The sequence below is a fragment of the Gopherus evgoodei genome, chromosome 5, assembly GCF_007399415.2.
Source record: "Gopherus evgoodei ecotype Sinaloan lineage chromosome 5, rGopEvg1_v1.p, whole genome shotgun sequence".
In the NCBI taxonomy this organism is placed as follows: Eukaryota; Metazoa; Chordata; order Testudines; family Testudinidae; genus Gopherus; species Gopherus evgoodei.
In genome coordinates this window covers 134,798,072-134,814,715 of record NC_044326.1, presented here as the reverse complement: position 1 = coordinate 134,814,715, position 16,644 = coordinate 134,798,072, and the positions used below count along the sequence as shown (strand labels likewise).

Here is a 16,644-nt window from a genome sequence, read left to right as displayed (position 1 = left end):
AATATCAGTTTATTAATTTATATTTTGTCAAGCAAAGATTGTGTTAAAAATCACTTAAGGCTGCTTCAGTGCATATACCAGCAACCAACCATAAGAGAGACTGGAAATTTCTGTTTAAGTTCTCATATACCTGGTGCAACCTATAAGTTTGCCTTTTCTATATTCTCATCCACATCACAGATGACTTTTCCTTCCACACAAAATGTGCAGCGTGTAACTCCAGCCATGTGAAGTGGTTAGAAATGGTTATTGACTAGTTATTTAAAATATTAAAATGGTGTTGTGTTAACTCGGAGTTTTATATCAAGATTAGATGGCTTTCTAAGAGATGTGCTATAGTTCAATCTGTTAATATTCAGGAATCACTGGGTGAAATTCTCTGTAGATTAGGGTTCTCAGATTATTTTTTATAATGAGGCACATGATTTACAATAGAAAGACCCATTCAAAATTGTGAGGACAACGTTTTTTCTTTTTCATCATCACATTTTGCTGCTTCTCTGTGGTAACTGCAGCAACTGTTTACAAAAGTAATAAGAAAGTATTTAATGTATTTTAACTGCCTTTGGTTAAATTTAGTAGCTGGAAACGAAGAGCCAGTGTCATGTGGCCAGCCAGCTCTCTGTGAAAATTGTTCAGTTTGGACCTTCTGCTATAGATATTTTTAATTTCTGTTTTTCTGACTGACATTTGCTCATATGTTAAATGAGACATTCATTTGCATAAGACAAGAAGACTGAGTACTTTCAGAAACTAGTGAATATATATATTAATGTACAAGCTTAATGTAATGTTCACAAACTATTGTGCATGCTACGGTAACTGCTGAGAGAGATGTTTACCTGTGTGACAAACACTGGTACCTTGGGTCAGCCACATTCATGTGACTATTTAACAGCAATTGCTAGAGAGATATTCCTTCTCAGACCTTTTGATTGCAATTCCTGTGTGACTAATTTTGTGACAGATAATGTGACCGATATGGTTAAGAGGAAAGTTTTGCAAGAACTGTCCTATACTTAGATTGTAAGCTCCTTAGGGCAGAGACAGTTCTTTTATTTTGTGTTTGTTCTGACGTTATTAAGTCCAGCCCCCTATACTATGGCAGGAGCAAATAAACCTAGACATGAGTTTCTCAAACCATGGGTCAGGATCCAAACCTGGATTGCCAGAATGTTTCAAAGGGTCACATGGCATCTCCTGCCGGCGGGGCTCGCCTCACTGCTCCAGGCATTGCAACCTGTAGGGTCCCAGCGCCACTCAGGATGGGCCCAGCTGTCATGGTGATGGAAATCTGAGTAGCACTGCAATCCCATGAGCAAGTCACAACTCCACTATCACAAATTTAGTCCAATTGAGGGACTGGACTTGATAACGGGGGGCTGAGGTTGCAATGCCCAGAGCAGAGAGCTGAGCCTAGCCAGCCCCACAGTACAGGAACTGCAGGACCCAACCTCCCCTGGGGGCAGCAGCTGACTGACCAAAACCACCCCAGAGCCTCCACCCCAGACTATTTACTGGTTCGCGACAGGCCATAAACATTTACAGACAGGTCCCGATCCCAGAAAGGTTGAGAACCACTGACTTAGACCATCCCTGAAAGGTGTTTGCCCAGCTTGTTCTTAAAAACCTCCACTGCCAGGGATTCCACCATCTCCCTTGGAAGCCTATTCCAGAGCTTAATTACCCCTGTAGTTAGAAAGTTTTTCCTAATATCTAACCTAAATCTCCTTTTCTGCAGATTAAGTCCATTACTGTTTCTCCTACCTTCAGTGGACACAGAGAACAATTGATCACCTTCCTCTTTATAGCAGCCCTTATCATATTTGAAGACTGTTATCAGATTCACCGTTGGTCATCTTTTCTCAAGACTAAACATGCCCAGTTTTTTTAACCTTTCCACATAGGTCAGATTTTCTAAAACTTTATCATTTTTGTTGCTCTCCTCTATATTTTCTCCAGTTTATCCTTTTCTAAAGTGTAGTGCCCAGAACTGGATGCATTGCTCCAGTTGAGGCCTCACCCGGGCCAAGTAGAATGGGACAATTACCTTCCATGTCTGATCCCTGACAATCCTGTTAGTGCACTCAAGAATGATTTCACAACTGCATCTCATTGTTGACTCATATTCAAATTGTGTTCCACTATGCCCTCCAGATCCTTTTCAGCCTTACTACCATCTAGCTAGTTATTCCCCATTTTTTCGGTGTGCATTTGATTTTTCCTTCTTACATAAAGTACTTTGCACTGGTCGTTATTGAGTTTCATCTTGTTGAATACAGACCAATTCTCCAATTTGTCAGAGTAGTGTTGAATTCTAAACCTGTCCTCCAAAGTGCTAGGAACCTCTCTCAGCTCAGTACCATCCACAAATTTTATAAGCATACTCTCCATTCCAGTAGCGGAGTCATTAATCATATTATCTCTGTGATTAATTTTTTTCATAACAGCCACTTAGCAGCTGCTACATATAAACAGGAAATTGCTCATATGTTTCATTCTTCATGAACTAAGGTGGAACATTTTTTCAGATTGTTCAGAAGTTTGCTTCACCGTGCCCCAAGTTAATGGAAATGTGAAAAGTATAGACAGTATATGGGCTCTAGATTGTCAGAAGGTAACAAATATCGGTCTGAAGAGGCATGCCTGAGGGATTGTTTCATGTATAGAAACCAGTAGCAGTGGCATTTGATTCTCATACAGTTGGTGGAGTTTGCTACTGCAATTGATTTTAGGTTGAAGCAGCTCAGATTAGAAGCCACATCGGAATAGAGAAGGGCATTTTAATTGGTATTGGATTGCTCCCAATTTTAAATTAAATTTTCTACTCCTGGTTCACAATGTCACGGCATATAGGCATCATTCAGTCATGTAGGTGGGTGGGAACCTTGAGCTTGCCTGGAGATGACATTCAGTGAATACAACTATAGTTGTTTAAAAGTTGGTGTCAACAAAAAGTCAAATGAGAGATATTAAGCCTAGGAATTAAAATGTACCTCTTTGGTATTGATTTTTGCTTACCTCCTCTTTAAAGCATAAATTTTAACATTTCTGCACTTACAGAATTACATAGAGACCATATTTTCATTCACAAAGAGCCAACTGAAAGTGCCCAGGTCTTGACTTATGAACTATGTATACTTTTTATTTATGGTTGTAGTACCAAAAAGAGATGCATAATTGAAGCTGGGTTGAGTGCAAAACTAAAAATCTGTTTCTGAGAATGTTCTTTTGCATCTTTTGCAGACCACAGCAATGGGTCATTTAACTTGAAAGCTCTTTCAGGAGGCTCTGGCTACAAGTTTGGAGTCCTTGCTAAGATAGTGAATTATATGAAGGTATAGTCATTTTATTTCAAGTATAATTTTTCTGAAATGTTTATACATATTTATCCACTTGTCATTTCAGATACATTTATATAAGCTGACCTTCCATTGTAGCAGTAATATTAAGAACTTTTATCAGACACACAGAACTACTTGTTTAATACCAAAAACGTCATTAATATGAAAATTGTCATTATAAGATTCCCCAATGTTTGTATCCCAGTAACTCCAGCTCATGTTTGCTCAGTTTAAAAGTAAGAAGATGGTTGAGAGTCTGCTGACGTAAACCAGAGATGAGAACTGATCAACGATTCAGGAACCATTTATCAAAATCTCTTTCAGGGCTAATTTCTTCCATATGTTTAGGAATGTCAACTATCCTTGAATTTATAATTTGACTCATTTCCTGTCATCAGCTTTCATTTAAAGTGCTGTGTTTCATCATAACAGACGTTGTAGATTCATTTTCTTAGTAGGTTTCCAGAGAAAACTGTTGAAGATTCCAGTCCTTGAATTAATATTTATTAAAATACTGTGCATCGTGATTTTTTTCTTTTAAATTAAAACAGCTAATTCTGGGCGGTGGGGATTGCCATAACATGTTACCAGTCTTAATAAATTGCTATAGAGTTCATACTTTCATTAAGTACCTGCAGAACTCTAATAGATTGTATTTATTTTATCAGACGCGACACCAGCGTGGTGATACACATCCATTAACTCTAGAAGAAATTTTGGATGAAACGCAACACTTAGATATTGGACTCAGGCAGAAACAATGGTTAATGAGTGAGGTAAAGAAAACAAATTTTCAGACTCTAACTAATGACCAGTAATAATAAAACTCAACTCATATACATTTGCTTAATGATTAAACTCTGTAATATAACTGTTCTGCTAAAAATGCTGTGTCCTCTTTACCTGTATTCTTTCTCAAGAATAACCCAGTGCTGTAGTGATACTAGCTCTGAAACTGAAATGATTCTAAAATTGTGAAAGACTGTAGAAGGAGTCACGTGAAGAGCATTTACAAATCTTGGTATAAAGTTAATTAATTCATTACTGATGCAATACAATGAGCCAATACTTGTCAAAGAATCTTAATGTATATGTTAAATGTAAAACTGCTCCAGCATTTGAAGATCTTATATTAACCAAAGAAAAACAGTTGGGCTAAAATAATATCTCTAGATTCACAGTTATTTAAGAGCTTTAGAATTTTCATAATATTTTGATGAGCTAAGGATGGAGTGGTAGCAGAAGATTTGGGGGTGGGGTGTTAGGAGGTTACTGTTTTGTATATACTTTTCCCTTTTATGGAAATAGAGTATTTAACCACGTTGCCCCCTTCCTCCTCCTCATAACACACTGTTTACTTGATGAGAATGAATGTCTTTGTGGTCCTTCAGTATGCTTTAGCAAAGTAAAATTCCATAAAACACAATGGTTGAAGTCTGGTGTCTTTAAATGTAATCTGCTTTTCTTCTGCTGCTTCATTTATGAGTGAAACGTTACTTACATTTTTGTGTAATACCAACTGACATAGACACATAGCAAGAAAACAATCAGTATATGTAGTAGTTAGATTAAAAAGACAAGATATAGTAAAGGTAGTGTGGCTATAACAAAAGTATTTTGCAACATTCCACTGGCACTAATACCCCTGCTAAATCCCAGATATGTGCACCTGTAGGGTAAAATCCTGGCCCCAATTAAGTCAATGGCAGCTTTGTCAAGGATTTCACCATTAGAGCATTATCACATAGATGCTAAACTAAGAAGAAAACACTTTGTTAAATTATTATTGCATTTGTAAGTGATAATAAAGTGTGAACAAAGGCTCAACAGCATGGTAGTCTAGTAGGCTATTAACAGGCACATTATGGCAGTTCACTTTAAAGCTTTGGTGGCTTACGTAATCTCTTGAGAATTTGGTAGGCTACCAAAGTTAGTTAACTTTTTTATGATGACTGTGTGTTCTCCCTCCTTTCTTCTTTCTGTGTCTCTTCTCTTTCTCCTTTCAGGGTCAGGCTGGCAGCTGCAGAAGAAACTAAGTAGGGTTGCTCTCTCTTTTAGAAGAACTTCCATTGTGGTACTGGCTGTGAAACAGGAACATATCTTTATCATTTCAATTGTCCATGCAATCCTGTTCAATTTCACTCTGAATTTGCCATCATGGGTAAAGTTCTTCTGTGCAGGAGGTCTGCTCTTCTCAATTTCTTCTGCATCTGCTGGTGCCGGTTGACACCAGGGGAAGACTGACTACAGATTTGTTCATCCCAGGGTAATGTCTTTCACATTTGTAACCTCAATATGAGATCAGTGCAATACGTTGGGTAAATAGTTTGTTTGCATTTTATGTCCAGAAGAATTCATATTTTTGTATCCCCTGGTATTTTTATTTCTCTAATCTCCTTCCAAAAAGGAGCTGTGCAGCTTTTTCTAAAACAGCTGCCACAAGTGTCTTTATGGATCTCCCAGCTTAAGGTGCATTGTATAAATAGTGCTTAACCCTCCCCTGTAAAGTAAAAAGTACCATCATGATGAATTCTGCCTGTGCTGGATCTGAGATCCTGAATCCCAAGTCCACTTCCTAATCGAGCCTGTTAATTGTCAGCTACAATATGTTGCTGGTGTGCCGTCATTGACAGATGACAAGTTTGTTTAGTCAAATATAAATATACATTCATGTTTTTTCTCGAGTTTAAAACTTATGTCCCTATTACAGGCTCTAGTCAGCAATCCCAAAATAGAAGTTATAGATGGGAAATATGCTTTCAAACCTAAGTACAATTTGAAAGATAAAAAGGCTCTGCTCAGACTCTTGGACAAGCATGACCAGCGGGGACTGGGAGGAATCCTTCTGGAAGATATTGAGGAAGGACTGCCCAATGCACAGAAAGCCATAAAAGTAAGTAACACTTGTGACTCACAATTCAATCTATTTGCCTTATCAAAGAGTAGGCTGGGGGTGACTTGTTCACAATGTATAAGTACTTACATGGGGAACAGAAAGGTGGTAATAGAGGTCTCTTCAATCTAGCAGCCAAGGATATACCAAGACCTATTGGCTGGAAGTTGAATCTAGACACATTTAGACTAGAAATAAGGGGCAAATGTTTAACAGCATGAATAATTAACCTTGGGAACAATTTACAAAGATTTGTTGTTCTCCATCACTGGAAATTTTAAAATCAAGTCAGGATTTTTTCTAAAAGATCTGCTCTAGGTTATGCAGGAATTAATTCAGGGAAGCCATGTGGGTCTGTGTTATACAGGAGGTCAAACTTCACAGTGGTCCCTTCTGGTCTTAAAAATGTCTGAATCAGCAATCTTTTCACATACTGTAATTGTACTTCAAGATACTGCAATGACTTATCTCCGTTCTCAGGTAAACTGTCATAGCAGTAACTGCTTCACTTTCACAAAAGCAGGCTTGGCTCAGTGAAGTGCAAAGCCTATGTTAATCACTGCAAAAATAAAAACCGCATTAAAGTACTAAGTTACAGAAAAGTAAACTTGAGTATTACAAAAGGCACTTATGCGTTAAATTTAAATATTTAAAAATCCCATCTCCCTTCACTCATAGGAGATACATTGAATCTTGAACTCAGGAAATTGTAGATAAATGATTTATCATTTGCTTAAATATTGATATGTGATCTTAATCTTTTTTTTTTAAAAAATAAGGATTCTTGAAGATCTTTTTTAAGAACTAGCAGTCTCAGGAAGAATCCTGGACTATGGTAGTGTTGCTCATGATTCATAATTCTAAATTATTATGTATTTGTTTAGAAAACGTAATAAAAAATTGTAAAAAAAAAATTATCAAATCAAGATGGTAAATTAATGGAGAAATGATGCCATAGCCTTGCCTGTCTATTGTAGGGTTGCCAACCCTCCAGGATGGGCCTTGAGTCTCCCAGAATCAGCATCCATCTCCCGGTGACTATTGAAAGCAGTCCAGGAGATTTTAATAGGATATTTTAAGAAAATGACATTATGTTGCGGGGGAAATCTCTTGGAATAGCTTCAGTCAGAGTTGGCAACCCTAGTATTGCCATGTAGCCTGATCCTGGTCAATAGGAATTGAGTACTCAATTCAGATCAGCTTTTTTAAGTCTCAGACCCATGATTAGTTACTAAGGCCTTGTCTACAAACAAACTTGCACCCATTTACCTTAGTGTGTTTTTAAATTGGTTCAGCTGACCCAGTGCAAATTTGTGTGTAGACACTCCTATTTTAGTTTAATAATGGTTTATTTTCATTTAGCTTAATCTGGTTCCTTAATCCAGTATTATGCATTGTTCTCTATTAGCTGGTCCATAGAAAGTAACAGCTTGATGCCAGCTATTGTAGTTAATCCTTTAGTTCTAGTGCTAGAAGTCAATGCTGAAGTAAACAGAATAGAATTTTTGTTCCTTTTAAAAACATACATAGGAAATGTACATACAAAACTTTACGTTAAAGAAATGTTTAGGCTGCAAAACTCAAAATGCCAAAATGAAGGTGGCCTGTGCAACCTCACTGCTTCCCATGTGCATATGGATTATGAGAGAGTCTTTAATTACATGATTGCGTACTGTTTTTTCCCCAGGACCTTCCTTCATTCTTTGCAAAGGATGGGCCTAACCTAAGCATGAGTCAGGGTTGTGTAGTGGATAAGCAAGCAGTTGTTCGTATGACCCCTACCTTGTTTGTGGATAGGAGTTGGAAGAGGTGTAGTGACTAAGGCAGGGGGTTGCAGGAAGAGAAAGGATAGCGAGTGTCCGCCTGGAGAACTGGACTCATCTCTGACTCTGCCACAGAATTCCTGTGGCCTAGTGGGCAAATCACTTACGCCAAACACTTCACACATGACCACTAATTGTGTGTTCCTAATTTTCTAGGTGTCTTGCTTGAGACACCTGGGTCCTTATTTTCTGAAGTGCTGAGCACTCTCAACAGATGGCAGCTGAAATCAGTGGGAACTGTGGATATTCAGCACCTCTGGCATCAGAGCAGTGTGGTCTGGAGGAGTGACCATAATACTGGGAGTCAAGAGACTTTTGCCACTGATTCACTGTGTGGCCTTGGGCAAACCGCCTCTCTGTTTCAGTTTCCTTGTGTGTAAAATGAGATAGTGCTGCTTTACCTCCTACCACCTAAGAGTGCTGTGATGACTGATTAGTTAATGTCTGAATGTCCTTAAGCAGAGAAATAGAAAATAATCTCCTATCCAAAAGTCCTCCATTTTACTAAGTTCCTCCTGCAACATTTTCTAGTGCTCTCTGGGAAGTGGAGGACCAAGTTGAACTCCACTCCCCATCTCCCTGTCTTTCAAATTGTTAAACGTTGTCAACCGAAGAATTGAAATCAGTGAACAATTCAAAATAAAATTCAGATCCTTTAAAACTACATATTGATATGTCATCTCATTAGTTACTTATAAATACTGCCTGTATTCTAAAGATCAAGTCTTTTGGGGGGTCTGTTCAGTCTTCCAGAGCGAATTCTCACTTCTGAACAGTTTCCTGCAGGGCCTCACTTCTGACAAAGTGCTTGCCGGCTCAGGAGTGCCTTTGTTACATCAGAACACACTGAAGATGAAAGCCCTTGTGTCACAGCTGCTGTTTGTTGAAGAACTTTTTCCTTTCTTCAGTTTCCTACGGAAATTGCCACAAACATCCTGTGTAGTGTAGAATCTGATTAAATTATTGCAGGCTGTGTCCTTGGAGTGCTTATATTATTATTATTATTATTATTATTTGAATTGCACTCACTGCTGCTCTAGTGTCAATTTTAAATGAAAGGTTTCCCCCCTCCAGATTCATCCTAGGTGTTTTCTGTTCTACTGAGGATCTTTCCCTCACCAGTGTGAACTTATTATTAACTGACTGTTCTCTTCTCTTCTCTTGATTTCACTATTCTTAGTGACCTGTATAATATTGCAAAATGTCCAGTTTTGTGGCATCCCTTACACACTGCATCCTTTACTGGACTTTTTTCCAGCTGTGAATTGGTGTGTTACCACATCTTTCACAACTTTTCTGTGGTTTGCTATTTATATACGTTCTTTGGTCTCCTACTCTCTAGTTGTGCACTGTTCTGACATTATGCACTTAATCCCATTGCTCCTTTCAATTTGTTCAGCTCATCTTCGCTTTGTCAGAGTTGTCAGACGTGGTGTCCATTTTGCTGCTACCGTCTAAGTCTCATTGCTGCTTCCCTATAGTTTCTTTCATTCTCACTTCGTTACAGCTTTCACTATTGCGAGATCGGGTAGTATATGGCAATACTCCAAAAAGAACCTTTTAAAAAAAAAATTTAAGGTACGTATCCAGCTGTGACATTACCCAGGGTACAGTCTGGACTGTTGAACAGCTGTGTCCCCTCAATTCTTGAACCTGGGGTGCCTCTTAAACTGCTTTTCTGTGAGAGCAACACTCCTGGTCTGCCTACACAGCCTCCAGTATGTAAATCACTCCCAGCCACCCATGAATTACACTATCGACAACACCAGCAAACTCCCAGACTTCCCCCCAGAAAGGTGTCTCTTGTTCTGCCGCGCACCCTCATGGACAATATCGGCTCATGTAAAGTCTGTCATTTCGTTAATAGAAAATGATGTGCACTAATCTGATCTCAGATGGAGTTTCCCAAACCCACACTGGTTTAGATAAAACAATACAACAAATCTGTTAATTACAGAAAGATAGATTTTAAGTGATTACAAGTAACGAGGCATAAAAGTCAGAGTTGGTCACAAGAAAATAAAAGATAAAACGCAATTAATATATTATTTAACAAGCTAAATAAATTCAAAGCAAAGGTTTCTTTCACCACATGCTATAGCAGTCTTACTGGCTGGATTTCTTTCATCCAGGACCCCTCCCCCAGTTCAGAGTTAATTTCCTTGTCCTTCAGATGTTGTTGATGCCAGGGGCAGAGGGAAAGGGAGGGGTATTTTGAGGCATCTGTTCCCCTTTTCTTGTTGTTCTCTTTTTCTTTGAAAATCCTCTCCAGCTGAGGTTCAGGAAACAGAAGGTCTGTGGGGAAGGGAACCTCGAGCTCTTTCTCTGCCAAAATGTTTCTTTCTTTCTCGCACCCTTTTTCCTGCCAAAGCCTGTCCACTTAACCAGGTGATAATTCATTTGATTTTGTTGACACCTGGCTGAGGCATCGGTTTGCCTTTTGTCTCTGAGGAACTGGTTTGTGGCTGCGTTTCTAAACTTGGAACATATCTCAGTAGTGTTATACAGTAGAATCTTAAAACTTTATGTACAATGTTTCCACACATATTTTCCAGGACAGGAATGATCAGCAAATTATGAGCTTTCAAGTGACACCTCACAAGGCATACGTAGTACAAAATCCATCATAATCTTGTAAAAAGGGTGAACATGGGGATACAGACTGTCACACCTATACACGCCCACATCCATATATCATTTGAAAGCTTATGTTGTTATGTACATGTAGATGAGCTATGATGTGGACCTGGAAAGTGGTGCAGTAAGTCTGTAGGCGAGGTGAAATAATGGTACCCAAAATGAGACAGTATCATTTTTTCATAGTTCCAGAAACACTGCAACAGGGCTATGAAGACTTCAATAACTCAGACATAGGTTAGGGGTTTGTTATAGAAGTGGATGGGTAGGGTTCTGTGGCCTGCTTTGTGCAGGGGGTCGGACTAGATGATCACATTGGTCCCTTCTGACCCTAGAATCTATGAGTCTATGAATTTTCACTGTTTAAGCTAATTTCAACACCTTAATATTAGAGAGTCAGAGTGCGTCAGGGAGTATCTTTTTTATTGGATCAACTTCTGCTGGTGAGAGAGACAAAATTTTGAGCTTACACAGAGCTCTTCTTTTGTGTGGCTCGAAAGCTTCTCTCTCTCATCAGCTGAAGTTGGTTCAATTAAAGATATTACCTCACCCACCTTGTCTCTCTAATATCCTGGGACTGACATGCTACAGCTACACTGCATACAACACCTTAATATAGTGTTTATTGGTCAAAGCTGCCAAATGACAAAGTATTAAAAACATTTTATTGGTTTTGTTCATGCAAGTATTGTTTTAGAAATGATGAAGCTATTTAGCATGTGGGGAAAATGGCGAATATCAGCGTTTTTCAGTATACTAACATGAAATGTTTTCACTTCATGTATTCTTAAATGTCAAAGTGTTTCACAAGTGATTATAATAGTTTTCTATATTTTCAATTGAAATTTGCTGACCAGATGAGTCTCACTGAAGGTTGTGCACCAGCAGCAGTGGATTGCATGCCCATAGTTTGTACTACATAATGCGTTGATATAAATGTACATGAATTCCTAATGTAATGCTTCTCCATTCATAAATTTGTATACATACAATGTAGTATTTCGTCTGCCTCGTGGAAGGTTTTATTTTGTAATTGCCTATGCATGCAGTACTAGCCTTTTGAAATGTTCTAGAAACTAGATTTTTAATTCAGTGACACTTATGCACAGGTCAATATTAGTATTAGAGATGACAGTACACAGCTTCATATTATGAATATGCAAAAGTTATGAGAGAAAAGTGGCCTAATAAAAAATAGTGAAGACAAAGACAACAAACAAATTTTACCTCTGCACTGAAGACAGGTGAAGAGCATGTTACAGCTCTTATCAACAATGTCATCAGCAATGTGACAAAACCCATTTGACCCTGAATCAGATCCAGAAGTGCTTATCAACGTATCTACTGGACTGCATGTAACATCAGATGTTCAGGAGTCTACTGAAAATAGCAGATGTTGGTGAAAAACAAATATAGAGATTTGCCGGAGGTATTTTTGATTCTGATGGTTCAGGTAGCTTCCTCAGCCTTGTCAAGAAACTGGCATCAAAATATTTCTTGACATAGCCAAGAAGACCAAAATTATGTCTGGCAATGGAGGGACAATCACAGCAGCTATCAGTCCAGAAATTGTGTTCCGCGGAGCTCTGTACTTAGTAAGATGCAGAGATGATGTTTCAGTGGTAACTGTTCTTAGTCACCCAGTTGAACCTGTGCCTGGGTCCTTCTTGCATGTTGATGGAACAATGAGAGGAACAGACAGAGCTGAATCATCTTGAAATTCAAGTTGAAAAAATCCATGAGCTAAGAGCATGCAACAAAGAAAGCACAGTATGCCTCAGAGATGCCATGACTGTTAAACAATTGATGACTGGAGACAAATTTCACATGTGATGAGTTGTCTGCTGAGTACTTGAGGCAGATCCTGAAAAGATTTGACAAAGCTAATTCCGTAATCAGTCTTCCACAGATGTGACAACAGTACACTGTGGAAAACTGCAGAAACCCGTATGAGACATGTGGTGGTAATGCTGTGGAATGATGCCAATGCTGCCATGTTGTTCATGTTGCTAGTGTTACTGTTCTTGTAGCTCCGATGTCAGCTGCACTAGGAGACCTCCATGTTCTTCATAAGAAAGGGCACAGGCTCCATTCGGTGGCGAAAGCGCTCAGCCAGGTTTATTGTCAACAAGGCACAGTGCCAGCACCCCATAGGAGCTACAGATACACTAAAGTGTGCGCCCTTGACAGTGGTATTAGTTCATTCAGGACACCAGGGGTCTGTCCACTAGACCAGCACAAAGATGCCCCTCCTATGACTTCTCCTTTTATATACTAGTCCGAACAAGTTACGTGTTACATTCCATATGCTTTTCATTATTATCCTGTACCTTGTACCTGCTAGTTGGAACAAAACCTCCACTTCCATTATCCTGTCAGTCCCTCCTTATCTTACAGGGAATCTGTATACCTTGTACCTTCTCCCAGGAATGTGTTTACACAATTGCTTGCAAACTCTAGGTGTTCCTGTACCACCCTCTTAGGTCAGGAATGTGCTTACTTGGTGTTAACTAATACCTGGTGCGTTGCTATTTTGCCAAGGCCAGGCCAATTCTGGTTCACAGTCTTTGGTTCATACTGTTAGTTATACCTGCGGCTCCAGCAAGACCTACAGCATGTTCTGAGGTTGGAAGCAAAAAATACCAGATGTTTGGTGGATGCCTTGAACCTCCATGGAAAAAAATGCTAAACGTGGCATCCAACAAGCAGTCACTTGTAAATTTCCTGTTTGAAGATATGGTTCAAAAGGCACCTGAGCGTGTGGGAGCACTTCCAGTGCACATTTTGTTCTTGCTGGAGGCTTTTCCAGTGGTGAAGTAGCAAAGTCCATCACCGGTGGAGGTGTTGAAGAACCTTTGTACAGTATAGCACTCAAGAAGCTGCAGACACAAGGATGCTTCTGCATGCTGTATGTGCCAGGTGACTTCTTCTGGGTCTCTTGGTGTCAGACAAACCTGCATCTTGGAAGAGATTAGACTAGATGACCCTGGCAGTCCCTTCTAACCCTATGGTTCTATGATTCTATACACCATAGTAATTGATCAGCTGATGCAGATGTTTTAGTCCTTGTTGTTAACTACTTTCTAAAAATGGAACACACAGATAACATGGATTGAAACAAGTGCCATTATCAGCATAGCTGACAAGTGTCATTTTATACCTGTGCATGCAATTTGTGATACACTCATGGTTCCTTCAACATACTTCCTGATGTATGTACGTTAACAGAATGTAACTTTGTGTCATTCCTGTGGGGGGGAGGAATCTGTTGTTTCCAAAGCAGAGGGATCTTACCACTTCAAAAATCTTGCCAAATTGGCAGAGAGTGATTGACAAGCCACAATCTCTGCATCAAGGAAGTTGGTAGCCGTGTTGTATGACCAGAGCTAGAAAGAAAAGGAGACTCGCAGAGACCTGAATTGCTTGCACCTCGGTTCTAGCAATCAAAAAGGACAGGTCAGTGGCCAAACTCCCAGCACGTGAGGACAGTTTGAAGGGCCAGTCAAAAGAGCAAACAAAGATTTGAATGTCTTTGCACATAGGTAAACTAGACATTGGATCACCATTGCAACATGAATGGAAAAATATGAATGATAATCTACTTCCTACATTCTTCAAGGGCCCAGTGGCCTCTGAGATTCTTACAAGACCTTATTTGTGCCTCTGTCAGTACCGATTGCTGCACAATGAGCTGTCAGTAGTTAAAACAATTTTCCCTTCACAGTAGTCTGTGAGCTGAACCCTAAAAAAATAGGGTACCGTTTGCGTGGGCAAAATCTCTTCCTGCATTTTGAATAGTTCTGTCAACAGATGATAAAAAGTTATGGTGGGCCTTCCTGCAGAGTAGCTTAGTAGCACAGTAGAATCTCAGAGTTACAAACACCAGAGTTAAACTGATCAGTCAACCACACACTTCATTTGAAACAGGAAGTATGCAACCAGGCAGCAGCAGAGACCCCCTCAAAAAGCATTGTGTTAAACGTAAACTACTAAAAAAAGGGGGGGGTGTTAAAAATTATTTTTTTGACAAAATAAGGAAACTATTTCTGTGCTTGTTTCGTTTAAATTAAAATGGTTAAAAGCAGCATTTTTCTTCTGCATAGTAAAGCTTCAAAGCTGCATTAAGTCAATATTCTGTTGTAAACTTTTAAAGGACCAACCAAAACATCTTGTTCAGAAGTCAGAGTTACAAACATGCCCATGGTGTTCGTAACTCTGGGGTTCTGCGATAGAATTAAGCCTGAGTTTTTTTGCTAGCAGTCAACTTTTGAAAAAATTCTTAATATGAAGATTTTTTAATATAATAACTTGAATAAAACATAATTCAAGTGACTTTCATTTAACACATTGTTCATTAGTAAGCAGAAAGGAGCATTGTGATATCAGAAGGACATCTATTTCAAATCTAAATCTAAAGAATAATATATAATTAAACCATTCCAGTCATCTAAATACTACATAATATAATAGAAATGGCTTTTCCAGATTTTTTGAAGCTTTTTCAATGCTACTAATTTTGTGTGTTCTACCAAAACTACATTGACAAGTGACATATCAAGCCTACAATAATATAAAATGGATAAATCACCAATAATACAGTATTCAGCATTTTACCAGAATGTCTGACACACCCTGGCACCCCAGTATTCACCATTATCATGTAATTATGTTGTGTTTTGTTCAAAGTCGGCCTTGTGAGGTATCATTCTAAAAGTCTTGATCTGCTAGACATTAATATCTCATTGGATTGTACGTGCTGTCGTTGTATGTGAAGTTATGAAGTTTGGCTATGTATCTGTTATTGAAACGTTGTGAGGTTGAAAATACCCACAAGCAGCCTGCCAGGTACGACAGTAAACAGGCCAAACAATGTTAATGGCTGATTGAGGACGTGCAGACAAGCACAAGGATTATCCCAGGAACTGTGTACAATAGAAAACTTTGAGAGGTAGCACGACACAGTGGGAACTGTTTGATCCAGGTCACAGCAAAAGAGTTTTCCAGCGAGTGGGAAGAAGTTAAAAAAAGGGGGACAATGACATCATGATGGTACCTCACTCTCCCTACAACAACACACCTGGAAACACCTGAGGGGCAAGGACTGAACTGTGGGAAGTGATGGTCCCAGGCTGGAGGGATTTTTAGCCTTTGTATGAAAACCTGAGAAAGCCAAAGTTTCTTGTGCCTTAAGAATCTGCCAACCTGTTTATTGCTCAGGGTGAGAATTTGCTAATTCGTATCCTACCTATCCAGTATGTTAAGCTCAGTTTGCTTTTTTATTTATTTACAAAGGTAATCGGCTTTGATCTGTTTACTGTCACTTACAATCACTGAAAATCTGTCCTTTTGTAGTTAATAAATTTGCTTGTGTTTTGTCTAAATACAGTGTGTGGAAATTATAACTTGGGGCGGAAAGTTGTTTCATATCTCTCTCTGGATTGAGAGAGGGGTGAGTTTTATGAGCTTTCGCTGTACAGTTCCCTGTGCAGCACAAGACGGTATAATTTTGGGTTTACACTCCAGAGGAGGCGTACGTGACTTAGCAACTGGAGGTGTCTTAGCTGAGCCTTCCCATGCAGAGCTGATCTCAGCATCTGTGAAGCTCAGCTGGGTGTGTCCCTACCTGTGCGTATGCTGGTGAAAGAGCAGGCTTGGAGAGCGTGGCAGCTTATCGCAGCACCACAGTGAGAGAGGGAGCCCAGGCTGGTGGCTCAGACGGACTCAGTGGTACCCTAGTTCCAAGTGGCACCCTGGGGGGAACCCGTCACAATGTCATTTCCACTTATATCGTCATCTTCATCCTTTGAACTGTCCTACACGTTGGCATATCCTCCTCACCCTCATTCATGGTCTCACATGTTTGCATCCCATATACCAGTGAGCATTTGACAGGTTGAAGAGCAATGAGGATATGGGAAAATATTGTTGAGCTTCCCTATATGGCTTC

General features: G+C 39.3%; 1 protein-coding gene across 2 annotated transcripts in view; it reads left to right on the top strand.

Moving 5' to 3' along the window:
• The window catches only part of GTF2E2 (general transcription factor IIE subunit 2), a 52,147-nt gene that overhangs the window by 21,637 nt on the left and 13,866 nt on the right, over positions 1 to 16,644 (top strand). For both annotated transcript variants that reach the window (XM_030565275.1, XM_030565276.1), the window contains exons 3-5: positions 3,247 to 3,338; positions 4,013 to 4,120; positions 6,055 to 6,237. In XM_030565275.1, coding sequence (XP_030421135.1) covers positions 3,247 to 3,338; positions 4,013 to 4,120; positions 6,055 to 6,237 — 383 coding nt within the window. The remainder of the gene's footprint in view (positions 1 to 3,246; positions 3,339 to 4,012; positions 4,121 to 6,054; positions 6,238 to 16,644) is intronic.